Below are 21,793 nucleotides of genomic sequence, written 5' to 3'. Positions count from 1 at the left end.
GGGCATACAGGGATGCCGTCAGCTTCAGAGAGACAGCTACATTTCATCTGGTTTTAAAGATGGAGTGATTATTGTAGACCAGGAAGGTAAGAAGCAGAGCCCCTACCTCAGGTGGAAGAAACAACATGTGCAAAGTCATGAAATTATTAAATAGCATAGTGTGTTTCTAGATTGTATTTGAAGGAGCTGTGGAAGTAATAAAACTGGGACCAAATTGTGAAGGTCATTACATGCTAAGGACTTTGGATTTTACCTTAGTTTTTCCCAACTCAGGGATCTATAATTGTTCCACAGATTGTTGATAATTGTATACCATGAGAAATAATTACTCTGTTTAAAATAAATTTAAACAGGGAAAGGAAGGTTCTTCCCTTTTGCTTTTCTAACTCCAGGTCTTTTGCACATTTTGTTATAATCTTTTTGCGTTGCCCTTAGAAATTTTCTGTTCAGTTATTTTACTTCCTCATCCATATGCTTTTGCATCTCTATCCTGAAGAGCAAGTTTCATCGTATCTTCTGACTTCCATTTTGTTTTTTTGGATTTTTTTGTTTGTTTTTGCTTTTTTTTTCAATGACCGTTTGCTTTCTTCATGTATGATGTTCTTGATGTCATCTGACATCTCTTCTGGTCTTTGGTCATTTAGTGTTATTAGTGTCTAATACATCAAATCTGTTCTTGAGATAGTCCCTAAATTTAGATGGGATATGTTCAAGGTCATATTTGGCTCTTGTGGACTTGTTTTAATTTGCTTCGGCTTCAGCCTGAACTTGCATGTAAGCAGTCGATAGTGTGTTCCACAGTTGGTCTTTGGCCTTGCTTTGGCTGATAATACTGAGCTTTTTCACCCTCTTTTCCCACAGGTGTACTCAATGTGATTCCTGTGTATTCCATCTGTGAGGTCCATGTGTTTAATCGCCTTTTATATTGTTTCAAAAGGTATTTACAATTAATAAATCATTGGTCTTGCAGAATTCTATCATGTGATCTTCCATATCACTTCTAACCCCAAGGCCATATTTTCCAACTATTGATCCTTACTCTTTGTTTCCAACCTTTGCATTGCAATCGCAAATATTTATCAATACATCTTGATTGCATGTTTCATCAGTTTCAGAGTGAAGAAATTGGCTTTAGTTGTTGCTGCATTAGTTTGAATAATAGTGGTATTAGCTGGTCTTTCTTGTAGGTGTATGGATATTATTCTATCACAGAAAACTTTGTCCTTCAATATTCTGGGGCTATTCATACTGTTTTCTTCTTCCAGGACTCTATCTGACATTGTTCCACTGCTGTTCGTAAGCTAAAGAGTAGTAGTCTGCGTATCCTTCTTCCTAGTCTGTCTTCATCTGGACGCTCCCCTGAAACCTGTCCACCATGGGTGACCCTGCTGGTGTATAAAATATCGGTAACATATTCCAGCATCACAGCAACATGCAATCGACTACAGTACAACAAACTGACTAACTAGTATATAGAGAGTTTTTATTACCTCTTTAAGAGGAGTAAACACAAGACAAACATCTAGGTGCTAGAAATCATCAATGACATGATGATGAGGTTTTACAGAGAACAAAGCAATCTCCTCCCACAGCCCTGACCGCAGTAGCTGCTCATCGCATATGCATGCTGGACCTAAGAAAAGCAGGGAGGGGACTATGGCAGATAGGAAAGCTTGCGATCTCTGAGGCACTCTTGAGTGTAGCCTCACAACCAGCTGACCATTGAAAGGTGTGTCCAGGAATGTTCCTGCAAGGTCTGGCTAGGAGAAGTGGCCCCAAACAAACTTTCACATATACTCTGCTCTAACTCTGGCAGTTATGCTACCAGAGATATGTGATGTACTCAAGAAAAATTGGTATCTGACTACTTGAACCCAGACACAAGATGGAATTAAGCTCTGCCTGTCTGGTGTCATTCACAGGCCTTAAGCAAAAGGCCTTAAGATTTTTTGCTCTACAGCTGCGTCCTCTTGGTCAGAGATTGATGGCAGTCACATCAATGACCAACACTTGGACACTGCTGGGTTCCTGGATGGCAACTTAAGGCAAGCTCTTTAAACTCATGGAGATGTTGCACCAGATACCATCTGGTTCTTCACCAGAGCTTCACACAGGAGTGACATCTCCATCAGGCGTATTGTAGAATTGAGCAGAGCCAAATACACAGGCTGATTCCATTTTGAAGATACATACTTGAGGTGCTTCGGGACATCTGTTGAGTCCATTCTGACTCATAGTCGCCTGTTTCTGAGGAACATCTGGTAGGTTTGAACCACCAACCTTTGAGTGAGCAGTCCAGTGGTTATCTCACATTGCCCCACCAGAATTCCTGGGGAAATCTAGTCAGAGGTACATTAGATATACATATCCATGTCTTGACAAAGAAAGGCAGACTGGTTGTAAATCTTCCATGTCTATGTTAAAGCCATGTAGTTAAAACCATGGGTGTGGATTGAGACTGCTTGAAATGGAATCCCTACTGCACTCCTTATATCAAAATAAGTTCAAACTGACCAAAATATAAACATGTTTCTTTTAATGAAGCATGGGAAATTTTTTTCACATATTTGGAGAGGGAAAACAAACTAAGCAAAATCTAGTAACCATATGTCTCAGTTACCCTGTCCTTCTGTAACAAATACCACATGTGGATTCCTGTAACAAGCAGACATTTATTAAATCACAGTTTATTGTTGTTGTTAAAGTGCCATTGAGTCAATTCCAACCCATAGTGACCCTGTATAGGGTTTCCAAGGAGCAGCTGGTGAGCTTGAACAGCCGACCACAGTTTAGGAGATCCGGAATCCAGCTCCAGAGTGCCACCTCTAGAGGAAGCCTTTCATTCTCTGTGCCTCCTGGTTCTAGAAGGTTCCCAGTGAAAGGATTCAAGGTTCAAAGAACCAACGCCATTCTTGGTTCGTCTTTGATAGTCTTAGATACATGATTGCTTCTTTAATCTTTTATATCTCAAAAGAAATTGACTCAAGCTACAACCAAATCATGTAGATTACTTCCTGCCTCATTAGCATCATGCTGTTGTTAGGCGTCCTCCTGTAAGTTCTGACTCATAGTGACCCTATGCACAACAGAATAAAATACTGCCCTGCCCTGTTCTGCACCATCCTCACAATTGTTGATATGTTTCAACCCATTGTTGCTGCCGGTGTTGTCAGTCCATCTCGTCGAGGGTATTTCTCTCTACTAAGCATGATGTCCTTCCCAAGAACTGGTCCCTCCTGACTAGAGATCCATAATACTTAAGATGAAATCTTGCCATCCTGGCTTCTAAGGAGCATTCTGGCTGTACTTCTTCCATTGTTCTGATAATCCACGATACTGTACTGTCAGTATTCTTCGTCAACACCATAATCCAAATGCATCCACTCTTCTATGACCTTCCTTATTCATTGTCTAACTTTTCCACATGCACATGAAGCAATTGAAAGTGCCATGGCTTGGATCAGGCAAAAGTGACATCTTTATTCTTTAAAGTCTTTTGCAGCAGATTTACCTAATACAATACATCGTTTGTTTTCTTGAGTGCTGTTTTCCTCAGCTATGGATGTGGATCGAAGCCAAATGAAGTCTTTGACAACTTCAGTCTTTCTATGTTAGTTTTGATTTAATTATTGGTCCAGTTGTCAAGATTTCTGTTTTCTTTACATTAAGATGCAGTCCATACTAAGGGCTATATATAGTATTTGATCTTTATTAGTATTTCAAATCCTCTTTGCTTTCAGCAAACAATTATGTCATCTGCACATGTGGTTAATGAGTCTCGCTCCAACCCTTATGCCAATTCTTCTTCATGTAACCCAGCTTTTTTACAATTTGCTCAGCATACAGATTGAATTAATATGATGAATGGGTACATCACTGATGTACACCTTTCCTGATTTTTAAACCATTCAGTATCCCCTTATTCTGTTTGAGCCACTGCCTCTTGGTCTATGTGCAGATTCCTCATGAGCACAATTAAACTTTCAGGAATACCCAGTATACAGTGTTACCTGTAGTTATGTTCCACAAAGTCAAATGCCTTTGCATAATCAATAAAGTACAAGTAAACATCTTTCTGGTATTCTGTGCTTTCAGCCAAGGTCTATCTGACAACAGTGATATCACTAGTCCTCTTCTGAATATGGCTTGAATATCTGGCAGCTCCCTGTCGATGTACTGCTGCCACCATTTTTAAATTATCTTCAGTAAAATTTTGCTTTCATGTGATATTAACCATGTTGTTCTTTGATTTCTACATTCCATGGAATGGGCACAAATAAAGATCTTGTCCAATCAGTTGAAACTACCAGCTGTTTCACAGGAGAAAGATGAGACTTTCTGCTCTCATAAAGATTTACAGCCTCAGAAACCCTGTAGAGGGTCACTATGAGTCGGAACCGACTCCACGGCACATAACAACTACAATAACAATGCCTGAGTATTGTCTTTATGTGTTCCATTTCATTTTACAACTTCTAATTTTCCTGATTCATACTTCGTATATTCCATGTTCAGATTATTATTGGATGTCTTCTCATTTTAAATCGTGCCCTATCATCAAATGAAGATCTAAAAAAGCTTTATTCCATTTGTGTCATATAGACCAATTCTACTTTCAGGGGGCAGCTCTTCCTCATATTTTGTGTAGCTTATAACTGAGAGATTCATTTGACACTATATCAGACTGTTCCCTGCTATTCATAAAGTTTTCTCTGGCCAGTTTTTGAGAAGCAGATTGCCAGTTCCTTTTTCCTAGTCTGTCTCAGTCTAGAGGCTCCACTGAAACCTCTCCAACCTGAGTGACCCTTATGATATATGAACTATCAGTAGCATAGCTTCCAACATCACAGCAACACCCAAGACACCAGACAAGTGGTGTATAAATGGGGTTTTTAAACCTAAAAAATGTTCACCTTTACTCATAAAAAACAAATCAAATTTATAACTATAAATTACCATTTTTACCTCTTAAGATTGGCAAAAATCAAAAGACTTTATAAGAATTAACAAAGGAGACGATGATGTGGAGAGATGGAGCAGCTGGGGACTTTAGACACAGAGAAGGAGAGGGCCTGTGTGCTGACGACTGGGGGGCAGGCTTGTAGTGTATACCCTTTGGTTGGTTAATGATGCATGGAGGGGATTGTAACCATAGCAATGAAACGATATGATAGGATGAATGTAAAGCTAATGTTCTCCCATGTAAACTACCGTGTAATTTACAATAAAACATTAAACAAAAAAAAAAAGAATTAATGAAGATATGGAATAACATGCAATTTATATAATGTTGGTGAAATTATAAAATGCTGTACTCTTTGTAAGGAGCTCTGGTAGTATATTGGTTACAAGTCAGGCTGCTAACCTCAGGGTCAGCAGTTTGAAACTACCACCTGTTCCACGGGAGAAAGATGAGACTTTTTGTTCCTGTAAAAAGATCAACAGTGTCGGAAATCTTATACAGTGGCACTCTAAGTTGGAACCAACTCCGTGGCACACCACCACCACCATACTCTTTGTATAACAAATGCAATAGTTTAACAAATACACAACCCTTAAAGTCAGCAATTCCACTTACAGTATGGGATGTACACCATACAGCGTACTGCTCTGCCATTGGAAAAAGTCAGGTAGAGGTTTGTATGGTGACGAGTGTCAATATTAAGATACATTATTAGTGAAAAAAGCAAGGTGCTGAATAGTGAATGCATGTAGTATGCACCCATGAGTAAGGAAAATAAAAAATTTTAATTATACTTGTGCATAGACAATTTTTGGAAGAACACAAAACACAGTGGTGACTGTCCATGAGAAAGTGGACTAGGGTTCACATATGTTTACCAAACAGATGCGTACCTTTCAAAAACAATGAAAAGGCACAATATGCAAGACAGCAAAGAATGGATTACTTTTAAATTACTGAGATCTTTGTAAGAGAAATTTCTGATAAGTATAGTGATTATCTGCTAGAATTATTTTAAGGGTTTGTATTTAAGAAAAAAAAAGCCAGTCAGATCACTTCTTAAAACGTATCCAACTCAGCTTTGGTGATTGTCAATGTAGGAGATTCCATGGATAGTCAAAGCAGCCCTTTTGGTGCTGTAGGATAAGCAGTAGACTTTTAACCACAAGGTTGATAATTCAAATCCACGAGCTGCTCTGCAGGAGAAAGATGAGGCTTTCTGCTCCTCTAAATATTTACAACCTGGGCCACCCTGTACAGGGTCACTATCCATTGGAATCGATTCAGTGGCAGTAAGTGAAAGTAATGGATAGTCAACACAATGATAGATACCTGTGTTAGGCTGACGTACACATTAAACACAAAAATTCTTTCTCTCAATTACAGGTGTTCCAATTTCATCTGCTATTGCTGGTGTAGCTATAGGATTGGTCACCAAAACCAATCCTGAGAAGAGTGAAATAGAAGATTATCGTTTGCTGACAGACATTCTGGCAAGTGTCTTCACACTTTCAAATATATAATGGTGAAAATTGTGTATATTTTATAAGCTTAGGAGACTCCTAGCAGTACTCATGGAGCTAAGGTACTTTGTCCTCCGCAGCATGTTCACCTTGGTTTTTATAGGATCATAGTTGAAAACAAGCATTATCATTTACATACATGATGGGGCTTCAAAGAGTTTTGGGAAATTTCTCACTTCTTTTGGTTCTGTTGGTCCATGAACGTTTTAAACTCCTCACATACATAATGATGTATCACTTTCAGATGATCCTAAAGTAGTCCTTATGCATTTTGGGGAGGAAACATGATCTAGTCATAATTTTTTGGATAAAAGTATTTGTAGCTTTAAAACTGGAATGTATTTGTAGCTCACCAACTGGAGGCAATAGTTAATGTCAAAGATAATTTATGTGTGATCTACTTTAGTATTAGAAGCACTTCAGCTTCTGGAGGGTATTTTGGTCTTTTTTTGTTTTTCTAATCTATAGTGACTGTGGATGAATTTTGGCTTTACTTAAAACCGTATCATAATCTTATAAACTTCTGTAGGGAATTGAAGATTACAATGGTGACATGGATTTCAAAATAGCTGGCACTAATAAGGGCATAACTGCACTACAGGTACTTTTAAAACCCATTTTGTTTGACTTTTGTTATAGCAAAATAGATAGTGTCATGAATCAATATTTATAACATTTGTTGTCTCTTCTAAATTAGGCTGATATTAAATTACCTGGGATACCAATAAAAATTGTAATGGAGGCTATTCAACAAGCTTCAGGTGAGCCATTGTGATTGACTCTCCATTCATAATTGTTGAGTTGTTAAACGAGAACTATAGTGCCCATTTTGTTGTTGTTGTTGTTCGTAAGTTCCATTAAGTTGGTTCTGACTCATAGTGACCCTGCATAGAGTCTCCAAGGCTATAAATCTGTGCATTAGCAGAAAGCCCCATCTTTCTTCCACGGAGCAGCTAGTGGCCTTGAACCACTAAACTTTTGGTTTGCAGTCCTGTGCTTATCCTACAGAAGAACCCCATGGTTCATTTATTGTTGTTGATGTTGTTGTTAAGTGCCATGGAGTCTGTTCTGACTCAATGACCCTGTGTAGGGTTTCTGAGGAGCAGCTGGTGAGCTTGAACCACCGACCATGAAGTTCAAACCAACCTTGCAGCTAAGCACATTAGCCCACACTGTCACACCAGGACTCCGTGCTTCCTTTCGACTTATTTTAAAATATTGCTTTAAAAATGAAATCTCATTTAACTTAACTTACATCAAGAAATGTTTTGTTGATGGATGCATGACTAACTACCAAAGTGAGAGAGCAGTGTAAATCTCATTTTTACAAAGCAGCTCTCTGTGATAGGGTTTATGGAGAAGGAGTGAGTAGATTAATCAAGGTAATTGGGTATGGAGAACTTTATACTAAGCTAAAGAATTTTACTCCATAAATAACAGCTTCATCAGGTCACATTTATTTTATTTAGTTATATTTATTGTGTTTTTATCTCTTCTAGTGGCAAAGAAGGAAATATTACAGATAATGAACAAAACTATTTCAAAACCTCGAGCATCTAGAAAAGAAAATGGGCCTGTTATTGGTAATACATTAAAATCATTGATTTCATGATAATATAAATATATGAAAACATACTGTTGTTGGTGGTAAGTGCTGCCAAGTCAGTTCCTACTTACAGCGACCCTATAAAGGGTTTCCAAGGAGCATTTGGTGGGTTTGAACTGCCAACCGTGTTCAAAGTCCAGTGCTTATCCTACATTACCTCACCAGGAGTTCATATCACTACTTTTAAAATGTTTTACTATATATGCCAAATGAAAAAATTTTGGATATTTTATAATCAAAGTACTTTATATTGAGAGGGACATGCTTGGACATCAGAATTTTCAATATTTTAGCCAAGTATCAAATTTTTTCTTTTTACATATTGAAATGTTTCTGTGTATTTCTAAGCTGTAAAAAGAAACTGTGTGGTGTGACCAGGACATGTTGTAGGTTCATATCTGTATTTGAATTATTTGTGTTTTTTTCTATGTTGCATCCTAGAAACTGTTCAAGTTCCACTCTCAAAACGATCAAAATTTGTTGGACCAGGTGGATATCATTTAAAAAAACTTCAGGCTGAAACAGGTAAGAGTTGTATGAAGCTATGAATTTTTTATTAAATGCTAGTCCATGTAAGTGTGCCATGTTCTGGTGTGGTGCTATATAGGATAAGCACTGGATGCTTACTACAAGGTCAGTGGTTCAAGTTCACCAGCCACTCCTTGGAAACCCTAGACAGGGTCGTGAGCATTGGAACCAATTCGATGACACTTAACAACATGTTGCTTCAAAACTGTGTTTGAGAAATGAAGAGAAAGACAAGAAGAAAAGGATAGGCTTTGTCTTTACTGTAAATTTTCAGCATGTCCTTAGAACTGCCTGCATAGGCGTTCCTAGGCAACAGTTTTTACAGGAGCAAACTAACAGGTGTTTTTCCCCTGAGGCCACTGAGCAGATTTAAACCAGCAGTCTTTTTTGGTTAGCAGTCGAGTGCTTAATCATTGTACCACCAGGGCTCCATCTTAATAAATTGGCAAAAAAAAAAAAAAAATGGTTGTCTTTATCTGTATTCAGAAAGGATGATCAATTTGTGGGTTTTTTTGCAAAACTTGAAATTAAACATCTAGAATAGTTTTTACTTTTTGCTTTAGAGGAGTTATGCTTAATTTTCTTTTACTATTATTACCTTTGCTACTTTCACATAGATAAATTTCAGCTCTTTTATTTAGATATTATGTTAGAAGTAGTATATTTGATTTGATTTTTTTCCTGGAAGTAGTCTTTGGGTTGCATAGTACTTCCCAACTTTGAGGTTACTGAAGGAGGGTGAAAGTAGAGTCACCTTAGCCTGTCCTTAAGATGGAGGATGGAAAAAGGAAACTCACATGATTTCGTCCCTCACCCATCTGTCCACCACTCGAGGGTAAGAGGGGGAAAGGAGACAGGTGATAAAAGCCTTCTAGACTAGTTTCTACTCATAATTTAGAGAACAAAGCCAGCTTTCCAAAATTAGAATTGTGAACTACCAGAAATTGGGACCATTGGTTTACTGATATATCCCTAGGGCCTAGCTCATTGTCAGACACAGAGCAGGTATGCAGTGTTTGTTTGTAGTTCTCTTGTCTCTCTTGTTCCCTGCCGCCTACAGCAGTGATGAAAACAGTAGAGGTGTCTCTGCCCAGGGGCTTCCAGGTCTCTGCTTGCTCTCACCTCCACTTTTCATACTGGTCTCCACTGGAATGGTCAGATTAACTTTAATATGTTAAATTTATCTTTTCAAAGGAGTAACTATTAGTCAGGTAGATGAAGAAACATTTTCTGTATTTGCACCAACACCCAGTGCTATGCATGAAGCAAGAGACTTCATTAGTGAAATCTGCAAAGATGATGTAAGTATAGGTCTTATGAGAGTTACTTTTTTCTACTTTTTGTTGTTGTTTTTATATGACTCTTATGGTTTATTTTGCATTTATAGCAGGAGCAACAGTTAGAATTTGGAGCAGTGTATACCGCCACAATAACTGAAATCAGGTAATTTGTGAGTAATAATATACTTGGTTGGTTTTGAAAAGATATGTATATATATGTATATATACAATTCCAAATAAACTTAGCAATACAGTCATTCCTCTATCCATGGGGAATTGGTTCCAAGATCCCCCTCAAATACATAAATCTTTGGATGTTCAAGTCCCTTATTTAAAATGACTTAGTATTTGCATATAACCTATGCATGTCCTCTCATGTACTTTAAATCATCTCTAGATTGTTTATCTAATACAATTTGAATGCTATATAAACAGTACTGTATGCTCCCTATTAGCCTTTGAGGGATTACTCTTACCAGTTAATTGCTTCCCCTGCCCAACCCCCAAGTGTGGCCCTGTAAGATAAACACTGGACTGCTAACAACAAGATTGGTGGTTCAAACCCACCAGGTACTCCTCGTAAACCTTACACAGGGTTGCTGTGAGTTGGAACTGACTCCACAGCACTAATCAACAACATACCTCCCCACCTCCAAACTTTTGTTCCATAGTTCATTGAATCTGTGGATGTAGAAATCTGCAGATATGAAGGGCCAACTGTATATCCTTTACTTTTATTTATTATTTTGGGGGGCAGTTTCTTATAGACTTGGTTTAAAAATTGCTGTTGTTAAATAAAGGCTGTCAAGTCAGTTCCAACTCATGGCTACCTTATATAGGGTTTCCAAGAGGCTGCTGGTGGGTATGAACTTCTGATCTTGGGGGTGTGTAATAGTCAAGTGCTTCTGCACCATCATACCATGACTCCAAGTATAAAACCAGTGTTACCTAATAACTAATTAGCATATTTTGTTTTAATGCCAATTTCCAACTTAGAGCATTTTTGTATTAGCCAAAAAGATTGGATTTTCAAGATCAAAAAATCCCTTTCTTTAGCTGGGGGAGAAAATGGGTGAATGTTATATGAAAATGCAAAATTATTTGAAATGATTGGTAAGGGACATTACAATGATTTGCTTATAGCAAATGTGTGTTAATGCACCAGACTGCAAAGCCCTTTGAACTGCAAGGTCGTCGGCAGTTCCAGCTCACAAGCTGCTCCTCGGAAACCCCGTACAGGGTCGCTTTGGGTCGGAATTGACTCAACAGCACTTAAAAACAACAACATTAATAGAATATAGGCAAATCACATGAATTTTATTATTTTCCCAGTATATTTAGAAATTAAGTTTACATTATGCTGTAGTCTATTACGTGAGCATTATTAAACAGTTTGAAATGTGGGAATTATCAAAATGTGACACAGAGACACTAAGTGAGCACATACTATTAGTAAAATGGTGTTGATAGAATTGCTCACTGCAGAGTTGTCACAAATCCTCAAGATGTCAAAAATATATTATCTGCTAAGAGCAACAGAACAAGGTATGCTTGTAGAGGAGAAAGGAAAGAGAAAATGTTTCATAAAAACCCCATTCCTCAAATTACTACTTAATGTTGTTGTTGTTAAGTGCCGTTGAGTTGGTGCTGACCAAAAGTGACCCTGTATAGGGTTTCCAAGGAACCCCTGATGGGTTTGAACCACCAACCTTGTGTTTCAAACTGACCTTGTGGTCCAGCACATTATACAGCAGCACCACTCCAGGACTCCTTAAGTATTTAATAGGTTGATGATAGTTCTGCACTATTTTGCTGGTGAGCCTGTAGGAACAGAATTAGAACTATGGCTAGTCTAGGCTAGACCTAGGACTTTGTTTAGTGTTATGGTTATTGACCTAGGACTAGGAGTAAGACTTGGTCTAGTTTTAGAGTTTATTTATTTTATTTAACTGTTTTCTTGAAAACCACTTAATTTCCTCTACTATAATTACATTATGCCCTCTTTATTTTATGATATTTTTATAGCAAACTGGTGTCTCTGGACTCTTATTTTCTGTCTGATAGATTTCTTTTACTTTGTCTGTATGTGGGTTGAGTTCTGGGTGATAGTGTCATACACATTATGTTTTTGTCTGCTGTTGTTAGTTCTTTGTCCAGAGAACTTCCTTTAGTATTTTTTGTAAGGTTGTTCTGGTTTGTGCAAATTATTTTTTTAATTTCTGTATATTTGGGTATGTCCTAATTTCACTATAGATTGATGGACAGTTTTACTGAGTATATGATTCTTGGTTGACATTTTTTTCCTTTCAGAATTTTGTATATGTCATACCATTGTTTTCTTGCCTGCATGATTTCTGCTGAAAAATCAGGACTTACTCTTATTAGTTCTCCTTTGTAATGAATGTTTCATTTTATCCCATGCTGCTCTCAGGATATTTTTCCTTGTGTTTGTTTTTTTAGTTTTGTTTTAATTTATTTAAAGTTTTTATTGTGGATTGAGTGAAAGTTTACAGAGCATATCATCAGTTTTACATTCAACAAATCATATACCTTTTTTCATTACATTGATTATAATCCCCTCCATGTACCATCATTTAACAGTATTTCTCTCTATGCACTTTAGCGTTTTAAAAAACACACAAACAAAAAACCCACTCAGGCATATATAATAATTTACATCTCCAAAGGGCACATTCTGCAAGTCTGCTCTGGGCCACCAGCTCTTAGTCTTTCTCTTCTTAGTCCATGAATCTAGAGTCCTCAGCCGCTTCCCTTCTCCATGCCCCCATCTCTGCCTCCTTCACTGGCACTGCTGCTTCTCTGGTCCCGCATTCTGCTTGTTCATTCCTCTCTTGATGGTCCTAGGGTCCTCTGTTTCTGGACTGTTAATATTAACCACTCCCCTTTATTTACAAAACTTCTACCTTTACAATTGTGACAGTCGTGATTAGTCATGATAACTAACAGTTATTCACTATTGAACTGTAGCTGTTCCAATCTGCTTGTCCTTTCTCCTGGGAATGTCTTACCTCATAAGGTTGTGGATGGGACTCAGGATTCCACCTAAGGTCCTATACTTTGTAGAGGCTTTGCATGAGGCCTATGTCACTGGGCAAGTTGTAGAACCCCTTTTAGGTATTCCAGTCAGTTATGGGCTGAAGACGGGCTTACAAATTTTCTCTAATCATGTTTCCCAACATTTCTCTCTGTCCCACTCAGGTGTCTATTTTACAGTAGTAGGCAAGGGAAACTAATATTCATAAGGCAATCAAGGATTTTACTATTATTTACCCTCTTCAAGCTATACCTAGATCCCTGTGTCTCAGAGCCCTGTTGTTCCAAGGTTGAGTATGCATCACTATTTACCTCTGTCCCACTGGACCATGCAAACCTGTCTCAGTGTTCGCCTATCTATCTTGTTCTTCTGCCTCCTCCCCCCTTCTTGTATTACCCTCCCCAACACCAAAAGTAAGCCCCCCACCACAACCCCATTGTGGTTACCTTATATTCCATTAGTTCTTCCCTCCATTTAAGACTATCTATTTTATCCAGTAATCTACCTGACCTTTCCACCACCTGGATCTCTATTCCTCTGTGTTTACCTTTTTTCACATTGTAATTGTTTTGATCATAGACTGACCTCCCAGATCCTCTGTTCTCATAATTTTATTCTGTTCTTGACTCTTCTATTTGTCGACTGAGTTCAGATTGATGGTGCCATGTACGTCATTCTGTAGTTGTGTTGTCTTTGGTTTTTAAAAGTTTGATTATATCTTGGTGATTTTTGGGGGATTCTATCCTGGTCAGTTTGAACCATAATGTCAGCAGTTCAAATTCACCAGCCGCTTCTTGGAAACCCTATACAGGCTAGCTTTGAGTCGGAATTGATTCAGCAGCACTTAATATAACAATCCTGTTTGGAGTTCATTTAACTTCTTGAATGACTGTCGTCTTGTCTTTTATTTTCCAATTTTCCAAAAATTCTTGGACAATTTTCTCAAATTGTTTTTTTGGGGGGGTCTGTTCCTGTTCTGGTGTGGCGCTGTGGGTTAATGCGCCAGACTGCAAAGCCGTTTGAACAGCAAGGTCGGCGGTTCAAACTCACCAGTCACCCTCGGAAACCCTATACAGGGTCGCCATGGGTCGGAACCGACTCAACAGCACTAAACAACAGTAACATTCCTGTTCTGGAGTCTTGGTGTAGCGCTTTGGGTTAATGTGCTGGACTGCAAGTCGGTTTGTACTGGACCAAGGTGGGCAGTGTAAGCTCACCAGCCACTCCTCAGAAACCAGTACAGAGTCTCTATGAGTCAGAACTGACTCTATGGCACTTTATAACAACAACATTTCTGTTCTGAAATTTCATTCACATGTAAATTATTCCTCATGATAAGTGTCCTTTGTAATTCTTACCATCTCTTTGATTGTTTTATTCTTTTTTTCTGTTTATTCCTCTAGCTGATGATTATTTAGAGATTTGTCTTCAAGCTTAGTAATTCTACCTTCCACTGATTCAGCTCCCTTTCTTTGTCCTTTCAATGTAGTATCTATTTCTGGCTTTCTGTTTGCTGTTTTTGTGTGGTTTCTAACTTTTCATTTCTCTTACCTGTTTTTCTTGTAATGTTTTCTGAATTATTTCACTTTCCTCCCAATTTGTTAAACCTAAATGTCAGTCTTTTGGATTTTTTATCAAATAGTTTCAATACCATTTCTGGTATTATATTCTCTGACTCTCTATTTTGATCACTTGTTTGAGACACTGTTGTTTGTTTTCTCCAAGACATTGTGGTCTCACTATATTTATATTTAATTGATGATTGTGTGTTGCTGTGTTCTCAGACACTCAACACCTGTGTTTTGGTGGATGCGATAGAGACTGAAGTGTGGATACAGTTCCATGTTCACTATTTGTGTAGCATAGTCGCTAGTTTATCTGCCTCCAGAAGCAGGGATGCTATGCCCAGCACCCAGCCCCAGGTAGAGCTCAGGCTGCAGGTAGAGGAGAGAGTGCCACTGATTGCAGGGATGGTAAGGGCAGAAACTAGTCACACACCCCAGCTATGAGGAGGAAATGGGAAAAGGGAGAACTGTACCCTGCTTCCCACCAACCTGCAGTTTCTCCCTGTGCCTACAGGCCACTGGATTGATAGTCCCTCACAAAAGCTCAAGATGGTAGTTGTTCCACTCCAAGCCAACTTTCAGTCTGCCCACTTTTCTTCTCACAACCTGCTTCTGTTCAGAGTCCTCTTCCAGTTGTCATTCAATCCACCTCTCTATCTTACCCTCGGTAGCTGAGGATTCCAGGATCACCATCTGTGTGTTTCACTTGGTCTCCTGAATCTTGGTTACAGAGGGTCAGTGTATCTGTCTACTCCACCATTTTGACCCAGAAGTCTCATAATTCTACATTATTTTAAAATAATTTTTTCTTGGAAAATATGAATAGAAACACAGAGGAAGACTATATATGTTCTAATTTACTTCCCCTTCTTTTTTCTTTTCTCTTTGATCCACTAGTGTGTACATAGAGGAGATTTTTTTTCTGTTGAAAAATAAGCATGTGTTTTAGGTCATCATAGATTTTATAGTTTTAAAAAATATGTACTGGTTTGGGGTATTTTGGTTTGCTTTTGTTTTTTATCTCGCCTATGAAAACATAATCACAACTTGATTTTCAATAGACATATTACAGTAGAAAGTTAATAGTTTAACCAAGCTTCTTCTTTCCTTTTTGTAGAGATACTGGAGTAATGGTGAAATTATACCCAAATATGACTGCAGTACTACTTCATAACACACAGCTCGATCAGCGAAAGGTAAAAGAAAAGGAAAGACAGACATGAGGAGAGAGGGAGGGAGAGAAGGAAGCAAACGTAATTTTTTTTTTAAAAAAGGTTGTTGGGTTTTTTTTGTTTTTTTTAGGAACTTCCATACTGAAATTACCTATGTTGGTGGGAATTTTACTCTACTCTATGTCTATTAATTAGCTCAAGCATAGAGAAACAAAAATGGCAGAGATGCTCCTGGCAAAAGCTTTTACGTTTTTACCACAAATGTTTTGTGCTTTTCCTTTCATGACTGAATAGAAACACTCCCAGTGTTTTGAGGTGGAACATTATTTAGAGCTAGTATATAGCAGTTGCTAAAATTATTGATTGTTGTTAAATGCCGTCGAGTCAGTTCCGAACCTTAGTGACCCTGTATAGGGTTTCCGAGGAGCAGCTGGTGAGCTTGAATTGCTGACCTTTGCAGTTCAAACCAACTTTGCAGTCCAGAGCATTAAATCACAGCGCCACACCACAACTCCAAAATTATCTAGCTAAGCCTATTCCCAATTGTCTTGTGGTCAGTCAGTCATCACAAGATAATTCTTAATGATGTTTTAAATTCTAGTTATATTTGTTGTATTTCATACATCTGGAAGATTTAGTGCATAAGAATATTCAAGAAAATCGTGGGGACAGAAGAATAAAGGGGTATTAGTGTGGCACTGTGGGCTAATGCATCAGACTGCAAAGTCGTTTGAACTACATGGTCAGTAATTCAAGCTTACCAGCTGGTCCTTGGAAACCCAATACAGGGTCACTATGGGTTGGAACCGACTCGACGGCACACAACAACAACATCCTGGTATGGCTCTGTGGGTTAATGCGCTGGACTGCAAGGTTGGTTTAAACCACAAGGTTGGTGGTTCAAGGTTACCAGTCACTCCTCAGAGCACTCACTATAAGTCAGCACTGGCTCCAGGGCACTTAACAACAACAGTCTTACTGTGTATTAAAATTTATTATAAGGCCATAGAAATGAAACAGTATATTACATAGATAATACATGAAACAGGAGATAGAAAAAAAAGAACCTAGAAACAAACCCGGTTATATACATAGGAGCTTAATTGTTGTTGTCGTTGTTGTTGTTGTTGTTAGGTGCCATCGAGTCAGTACCGACAACAGAACGAAACATTGCCCAATCCTGGGCCAACCTCACAGTTGTTACCACCGTTGAGCCCATTGTTGCTGCCACTTTGCCAATCCATCTCGCTGGGGGTCTTCCTCTTTTTCTCGGCCCCTCCACCTTACTAAACATGATATCCTTCTCCAGCAATTGGTCCCTCCTGACAATGTGTCTGAAGTATGAGAGACGAAGTTTGGCCATCTTGGCCTCCAAGGAGCACTCTGGCCGCACTTCTTCCAACACAGATCTGTTTAGGTTCTATGGGCAGCCCATGTCACTTAAATATTCTCCAGCACCATAATTCAAAAGCATAAATTCTTCTACAGTCTTCCTTATTCACTGTCCAGATTTCGCATTTTTATGAGATGATTGAAAATACCATGGCTTGGGTCAGGTGCACCTCAGTCCTCAAGCTGACATCTTTGCTCTTCAACACTTTAAAAAGGTCTTGTGCAGAAGATTTGCCTAATATATACTATAAATTGTATTATTAGATCAATAAAGACAGGATTATTCACTAAATCATATTGATACAACTGATTTTCATTGAGGGAGGGAAAGAAAAACCTAGGCAGGAAAGGTACTCTATAAGAAAATATGAATATTGTCATAGTCTTAAGAATGGAAAAATCTTATTTCAGCATATTAAGGCCGATAACTTAAATAAATTGATAAAATTTGACCTTATAAATATATTTAATTATTTAGCAAGAATCATAGTAAGCAAAATTGAATTACAGGAGAAAATGCGTATAACATATGACATAAGATTAATGTACAAAACGTACATATAATATGCTTAACTAAAATAAGTAAGAAAGATTATTGTCACTGGAAATATGTGCAGGATCATGGATTTGCAAGTTAATTTTTTAAAAAAGAAGCCAACCACAAAACATGAAAAAATATTTATTATTGCCAGCAATTTTTACAAATGCAAATAAACCAAGATTACAAGTTTTTAAACTTTGAGGTAGTCAAAAATTCCCACTGTGGGTAAGAGGCTGGAGTGGGTGTTGGGGACGGGGTATAGACATTCTCATCCCTGTTGATGCAAATGTAAATTGAGACAAGCTTTGAGTACCTTTGGACCTAGAAAGGATAGGGCTTTGTTGTAAGAGGATAATTAGACTGGGTAAATACGTATACAAAGATAATCATTGCAAAATTGTGATTTACTTTCTTCTTCAACTTTTTATTTTGAGGACTTTTAAACCTTCAGAAAACACAAAGTGATGATACACTGGACACCTGCATACTTGTCCTGCACACTCCCAGTTATTGACATTTGCAACTCTAGAATTTAAAACTGATTAGATGACTATCTTTCAGTTATTGACTAAATAAATTATTCATCTTGCATAATCAACTAAGTACTTCATTTTTTTATATGTAAAGATGTCTACAGTATAATGTTGTTGTTGTTGTTATATGCCGTGGAGTCGGTTCCGACTCATAGCGACCCTGTATAGGGTTTCCAACGCTGTAAATCTTTACGGGAGCAGAAAGCCTCATCTTTCTCCCATGGAACAGCTGGTAGTTTCAAACTGTTGACCTTGCAGTTCCCAGCCCGATTTGTAACCACTATGCTACCAGAGCTCCTTACAGCATAATAGTGAGTGAAAAATTAGCAAAGTCAAACCAGTAGGCACAGGAAGGTCCACTTTTTTAAATGGAGTACACATACAGTACTTCATTGACAAAATGCTCACTAGGGTGTTAGCAATGCTAAGTGCCACTGAGTTGGTTCCAACTCATATCGACCCCTGTGCACAACAGAATTATTGCCTGGTCCTGCGACATCCTCACGGTTGTTCGTTTGAGCACACTGTTACTCTCACTGTGTCGGTCCATCTTGTTGAGGGTCTTCCACTTTTTTTGCAGACCCTCTACCAAGCATGATTTCTTTATCCAGGGACAAATATTGGGGTGTTGGATGATATTCACTTCTAAATTATTTTAAATCCTTAAAATTCACAGATTTTATAATCAGAAAAAGCAAAGCTGTTGTTACTTCAGGAGAAAAATGTGGGCTACCATGGATATTAGATAATTAATCACAACCACTAATAAATTAACATGTTCTCTTTCAGATTAGACATCCTACTGCTCTAGGATTAGAAGTTGGCCAAGAAATTCAGGTACCTCTCTATGCCTTACCTTTTAGTTTTAATGTTGGCCATAATGTGGAAATTAAGTTTTATTATTTTTTTCAAAAAGTAAAACTGAAAGAAAAGAATGAATATCTATAGTGTGTGCTCATATGAGGTACTTCTTTTTAAACTGAAGGTTGCTTATACTGATTCATTCAAGATTTTAGACACAAGGAACTTACTAATTAGAACAGTAGTCAACGTTGTTGTTGTTATATGTCGTTGAGTCGGTTCTGACTCATACTGACCCTGTGTAGGGTTTCCGAGGAGCAGCTGGTGGGTTTGAACTGTGGTCAAGTCCAGTGCTTACTGTACAGTGCCACATTAGAAGTCCATAGCTTCCTTGTTGTTGTTATTAAGTGCCATCGAGTCGTTTCTGATTCATAGCAACCCTATATAGGATTTCCAGTGAGCAGCTGGTGAGTTTGAACTGCTGACCCCGGGGTTCAAACTGACCTTGAATTCGAGCATTTATCCTACAGTGCTTAAAAATACATGTGCAAGCCTCTCATGGTTATATAGAGAGCATGATTGGAGACAGGACTTGAGAATTCTGATGAGAGTTTTTTTGTTGTTGCTTTTTGTAAACTCAACTTTTTTTTCACTTTTGAAAAGGCCTTGAGTATCGTATTTGAGGAGTTTAGCCTTTTAATTGCTTTTCTAATCTGTGAGGTTAAACGTTTTTGAGCTTTATAAAACCCATGTTGTTCAGGTCTAGGATTCTGATAACAATTGACCTTTTTTTGTAGTCCTTTATGAGTGGATAAAAGGAGTCATTGCCATTCTGGGTTGTTTTGTTTTGTTTTTTTGTTTTGTTTCTTTTTTGCTGCATCACATTCTGTTCCAGTTACACCTAACACCCGTGACCTGAGTAACTAAGACCTCAAGTTTATCCCCAATCTGTAGTCCATTGTTCAAGTAGCCTCCAGGGAAAGATGAGAACTACAATGTAACATCTCTGCGTAAGGTGGCTTGGTTGGCATTTATTTTGTTTTGCTTTAAATATCAGATGGGACTTAAAAACTGTTGCATTTTCTTCTGTCTTTTATTCAAGGTCAAGTCAAATAAACCCCAGTGTGATGGTCCTTGAGGCATTAGTGAAAATCTGAGTGACCGAAGCATAATCCTGTTTAGTTTAGAACACAGTTAGACTCGGAAAGTCCTTTGTCCAAATCATTCACCATGGCTTTGATTGTTTGCCCTGTGTAGGACACTAGGTTCCACAACCTGGCCCCTTATATCTTCGTCTAAGAATGTTATGTTTTAGTTTTCACATGTAGGTGCTTGATCCATTTTGAACTGTTTTTTTGTGTATGGTCTGAGGCCTAAAAGGAATAAAAAGGTAAAGATGACTCTAATAGATTATAATTGGACTCTATTGCTTTTGTGCAATAGAACCAAGTGCTTATTAGATGGGGGGAAGAGAAGAAAAAGAGTATAATTGTCTAACAAAATGCTACCGACTCTATGCTTTTTTTTATAATTACTACTTAACCAAATTGTGTTTATTCATTAAGCGTATGACTCTGCATTGCATTAAACTATGCTTTCAATGAACAAGTAGAAACATAAATTATTGCCTTATATGGATCATGCAATATTTTTAAATCTTGATTTTTAAAAATCTTTTAATTTGGAAGTTAATCATTGTGCTGTATCTGTAAATCTGTTTCTTTAACATAGGTGAAATACTTTGGCCGTGATCCAGCTGATGGAAGAATGAGGCTTTCTCGTAAAGTGCTTCAGTCTCCAGCTACAGCTATTGTCAAAACTCTGACAGACAGAAGCAGTATTGTAGTGGGAGAACCTGTTTCACAGTCGTCATCTAATTCTTCCTCCCCATGATTGTTTTAAGAGAATTCTAGGATGATAATCAACAGAGCAAAATTCCAGGAGTATCTTCTAAAATGTAGATTTATATATAGTATAAATACATTCTAATTATTTGTACTAAAATGCTCATTTATGTTTGTGGTGCTTTTTATTTCAAAGAGTAACCTATATTCTCTTATCCTTTGTGCTATAAATCAATGAATATTTATTATTAAAAGGAAACATTTATACATCTTAAGAAAGAATACCCTTTAGGATTCGATGTAAAAAATGTAGAAAAAATAGATCACATTTGCTATTCTAAAGAATCTTTCTACACACCTTATTTTTCCTCTTTAAATACTGTAGATACGGTTTTCCTTTAGGCATCCTACAGCTCACTCCCTTGCCCAGTTGCTTTACTTACCTGCAGATATTTCACACACTGGAACTTGAACTTGCCATTTTCAAACTAGTAAGGACTAGAGAGAGCTAGTTTGACCTGTTTTTTAATGATAGGATGCCTGTCAAATTTGTCACAGAACCATAAACCTAGTGAAGTAAATATTATAAATGAAACCCTAAATAGAATGAGATAGTACATTTTTTTAGATTTTCTAAACATGTAAAGAAATTGTTTACTCATCAAATTGTTGTTGTTGTTGTTAAGTGCCATCGAGTCGGGTCCAACCCATAGCGACCCTGTACAGGGTTTCTGAGGGTGTAAATCTTTACGGGAGTAGAAAGCCTCATCTTTCTCCCACGGAGCGGCTGGTAGTTTCGAACCGCTGACCTTAAGGTTTGCAGCCCAATTCGTAACTACTATGCTACCAGAGCTCCTTTACTCATCAAATAGGCCTGGGTAATTTTCTGAGTGTGTCTGTTGCTAGTGTATGGATAGCCTACGAAAGACTGAGAAAGGTAGAAGAGGGATCCTGATTTTTCAGTTAATAAATAGATGTTTGAAACAGTCG

The 21,793-nt window shown here is 37.8% G+C and overlaps 1 protein-coding gene across 1 annotated transcript in view; it reads left to right on the top strand.

Annotated features, from left to right (window-relative positions):
• The window catches only part of PNPT1 (polyribonucleotide nucleotidyltransferase 1), an 85,953-nt gene extending 64,990 nt beyond the window's left edge, over positions 1 to 20,963 (top strand). The window contains exons 19-28 of the mRNA XM_006868017.1: positions 6,350 to 6,456; positions 7,016 to 7,087; positions 7,184 to 7,247; positions 7,986 to 8,069; positions 8,534 to 8,617; positions 9,815 to 9,921; positions 10,008 to 10,063; positions 15,638 to 15,716; positions 18,948 to 18,995; positions 20,691 to 20,963. Coding sequence (XP_006868079.1) covers positions 6,350 to 6,456; positions 7,016 to 7,087; positions 7,184 to 7,247; positions 7,986 to 8,069; positions 8,534 to 8,617; positions 9,815 to 9,921; positions 10,008 to 10,063; positions 15,638 to 15,716; positions 18,948 to 18,995; positions 20,691 to 20,852 — 863 coding nt within the window. The 3' untranslated portion in view covers positions 20,853 to 20,963. The remainder of the gene's footprint in view (positions 1 to 6,349; positions 6,457 to 7,015; positions 7,088 to 7,183; positions 7,248 to 7,985; positions 8,070 to 8,533; positions 8,618 to 9,814; positions 9,922 to 10,007; positions 10,064 to 15,637; positions 15,717 to 18,947; positions 18,996 to 20,690) is intronic.
• Positions 20,964 to 21,793: the final 830 nt, after the last annotated feature.

The sequence above is a fragment of the Chrysochloris asiatica genome, unplaced genomic scaffold, assembly GCF_000296735.1.
Source record: "Chrysochloris asiatica unplaced genomic scaffold, ChrAsi1.0 scaffold00114, whole genome shotgun sequence".
Lineage (NCBI taxonomy): Eukaryota > Metazoa > Chordata > Mammalia > Afrosoricida > Chrysochloridae > Chrysochloris > Chrysochloris asiatica.
The sequence above is the reverse complement of the archived record's forward strand: the minus strand, read 5'-3'. Positions and strand labels throughout refer to the sequence as shown.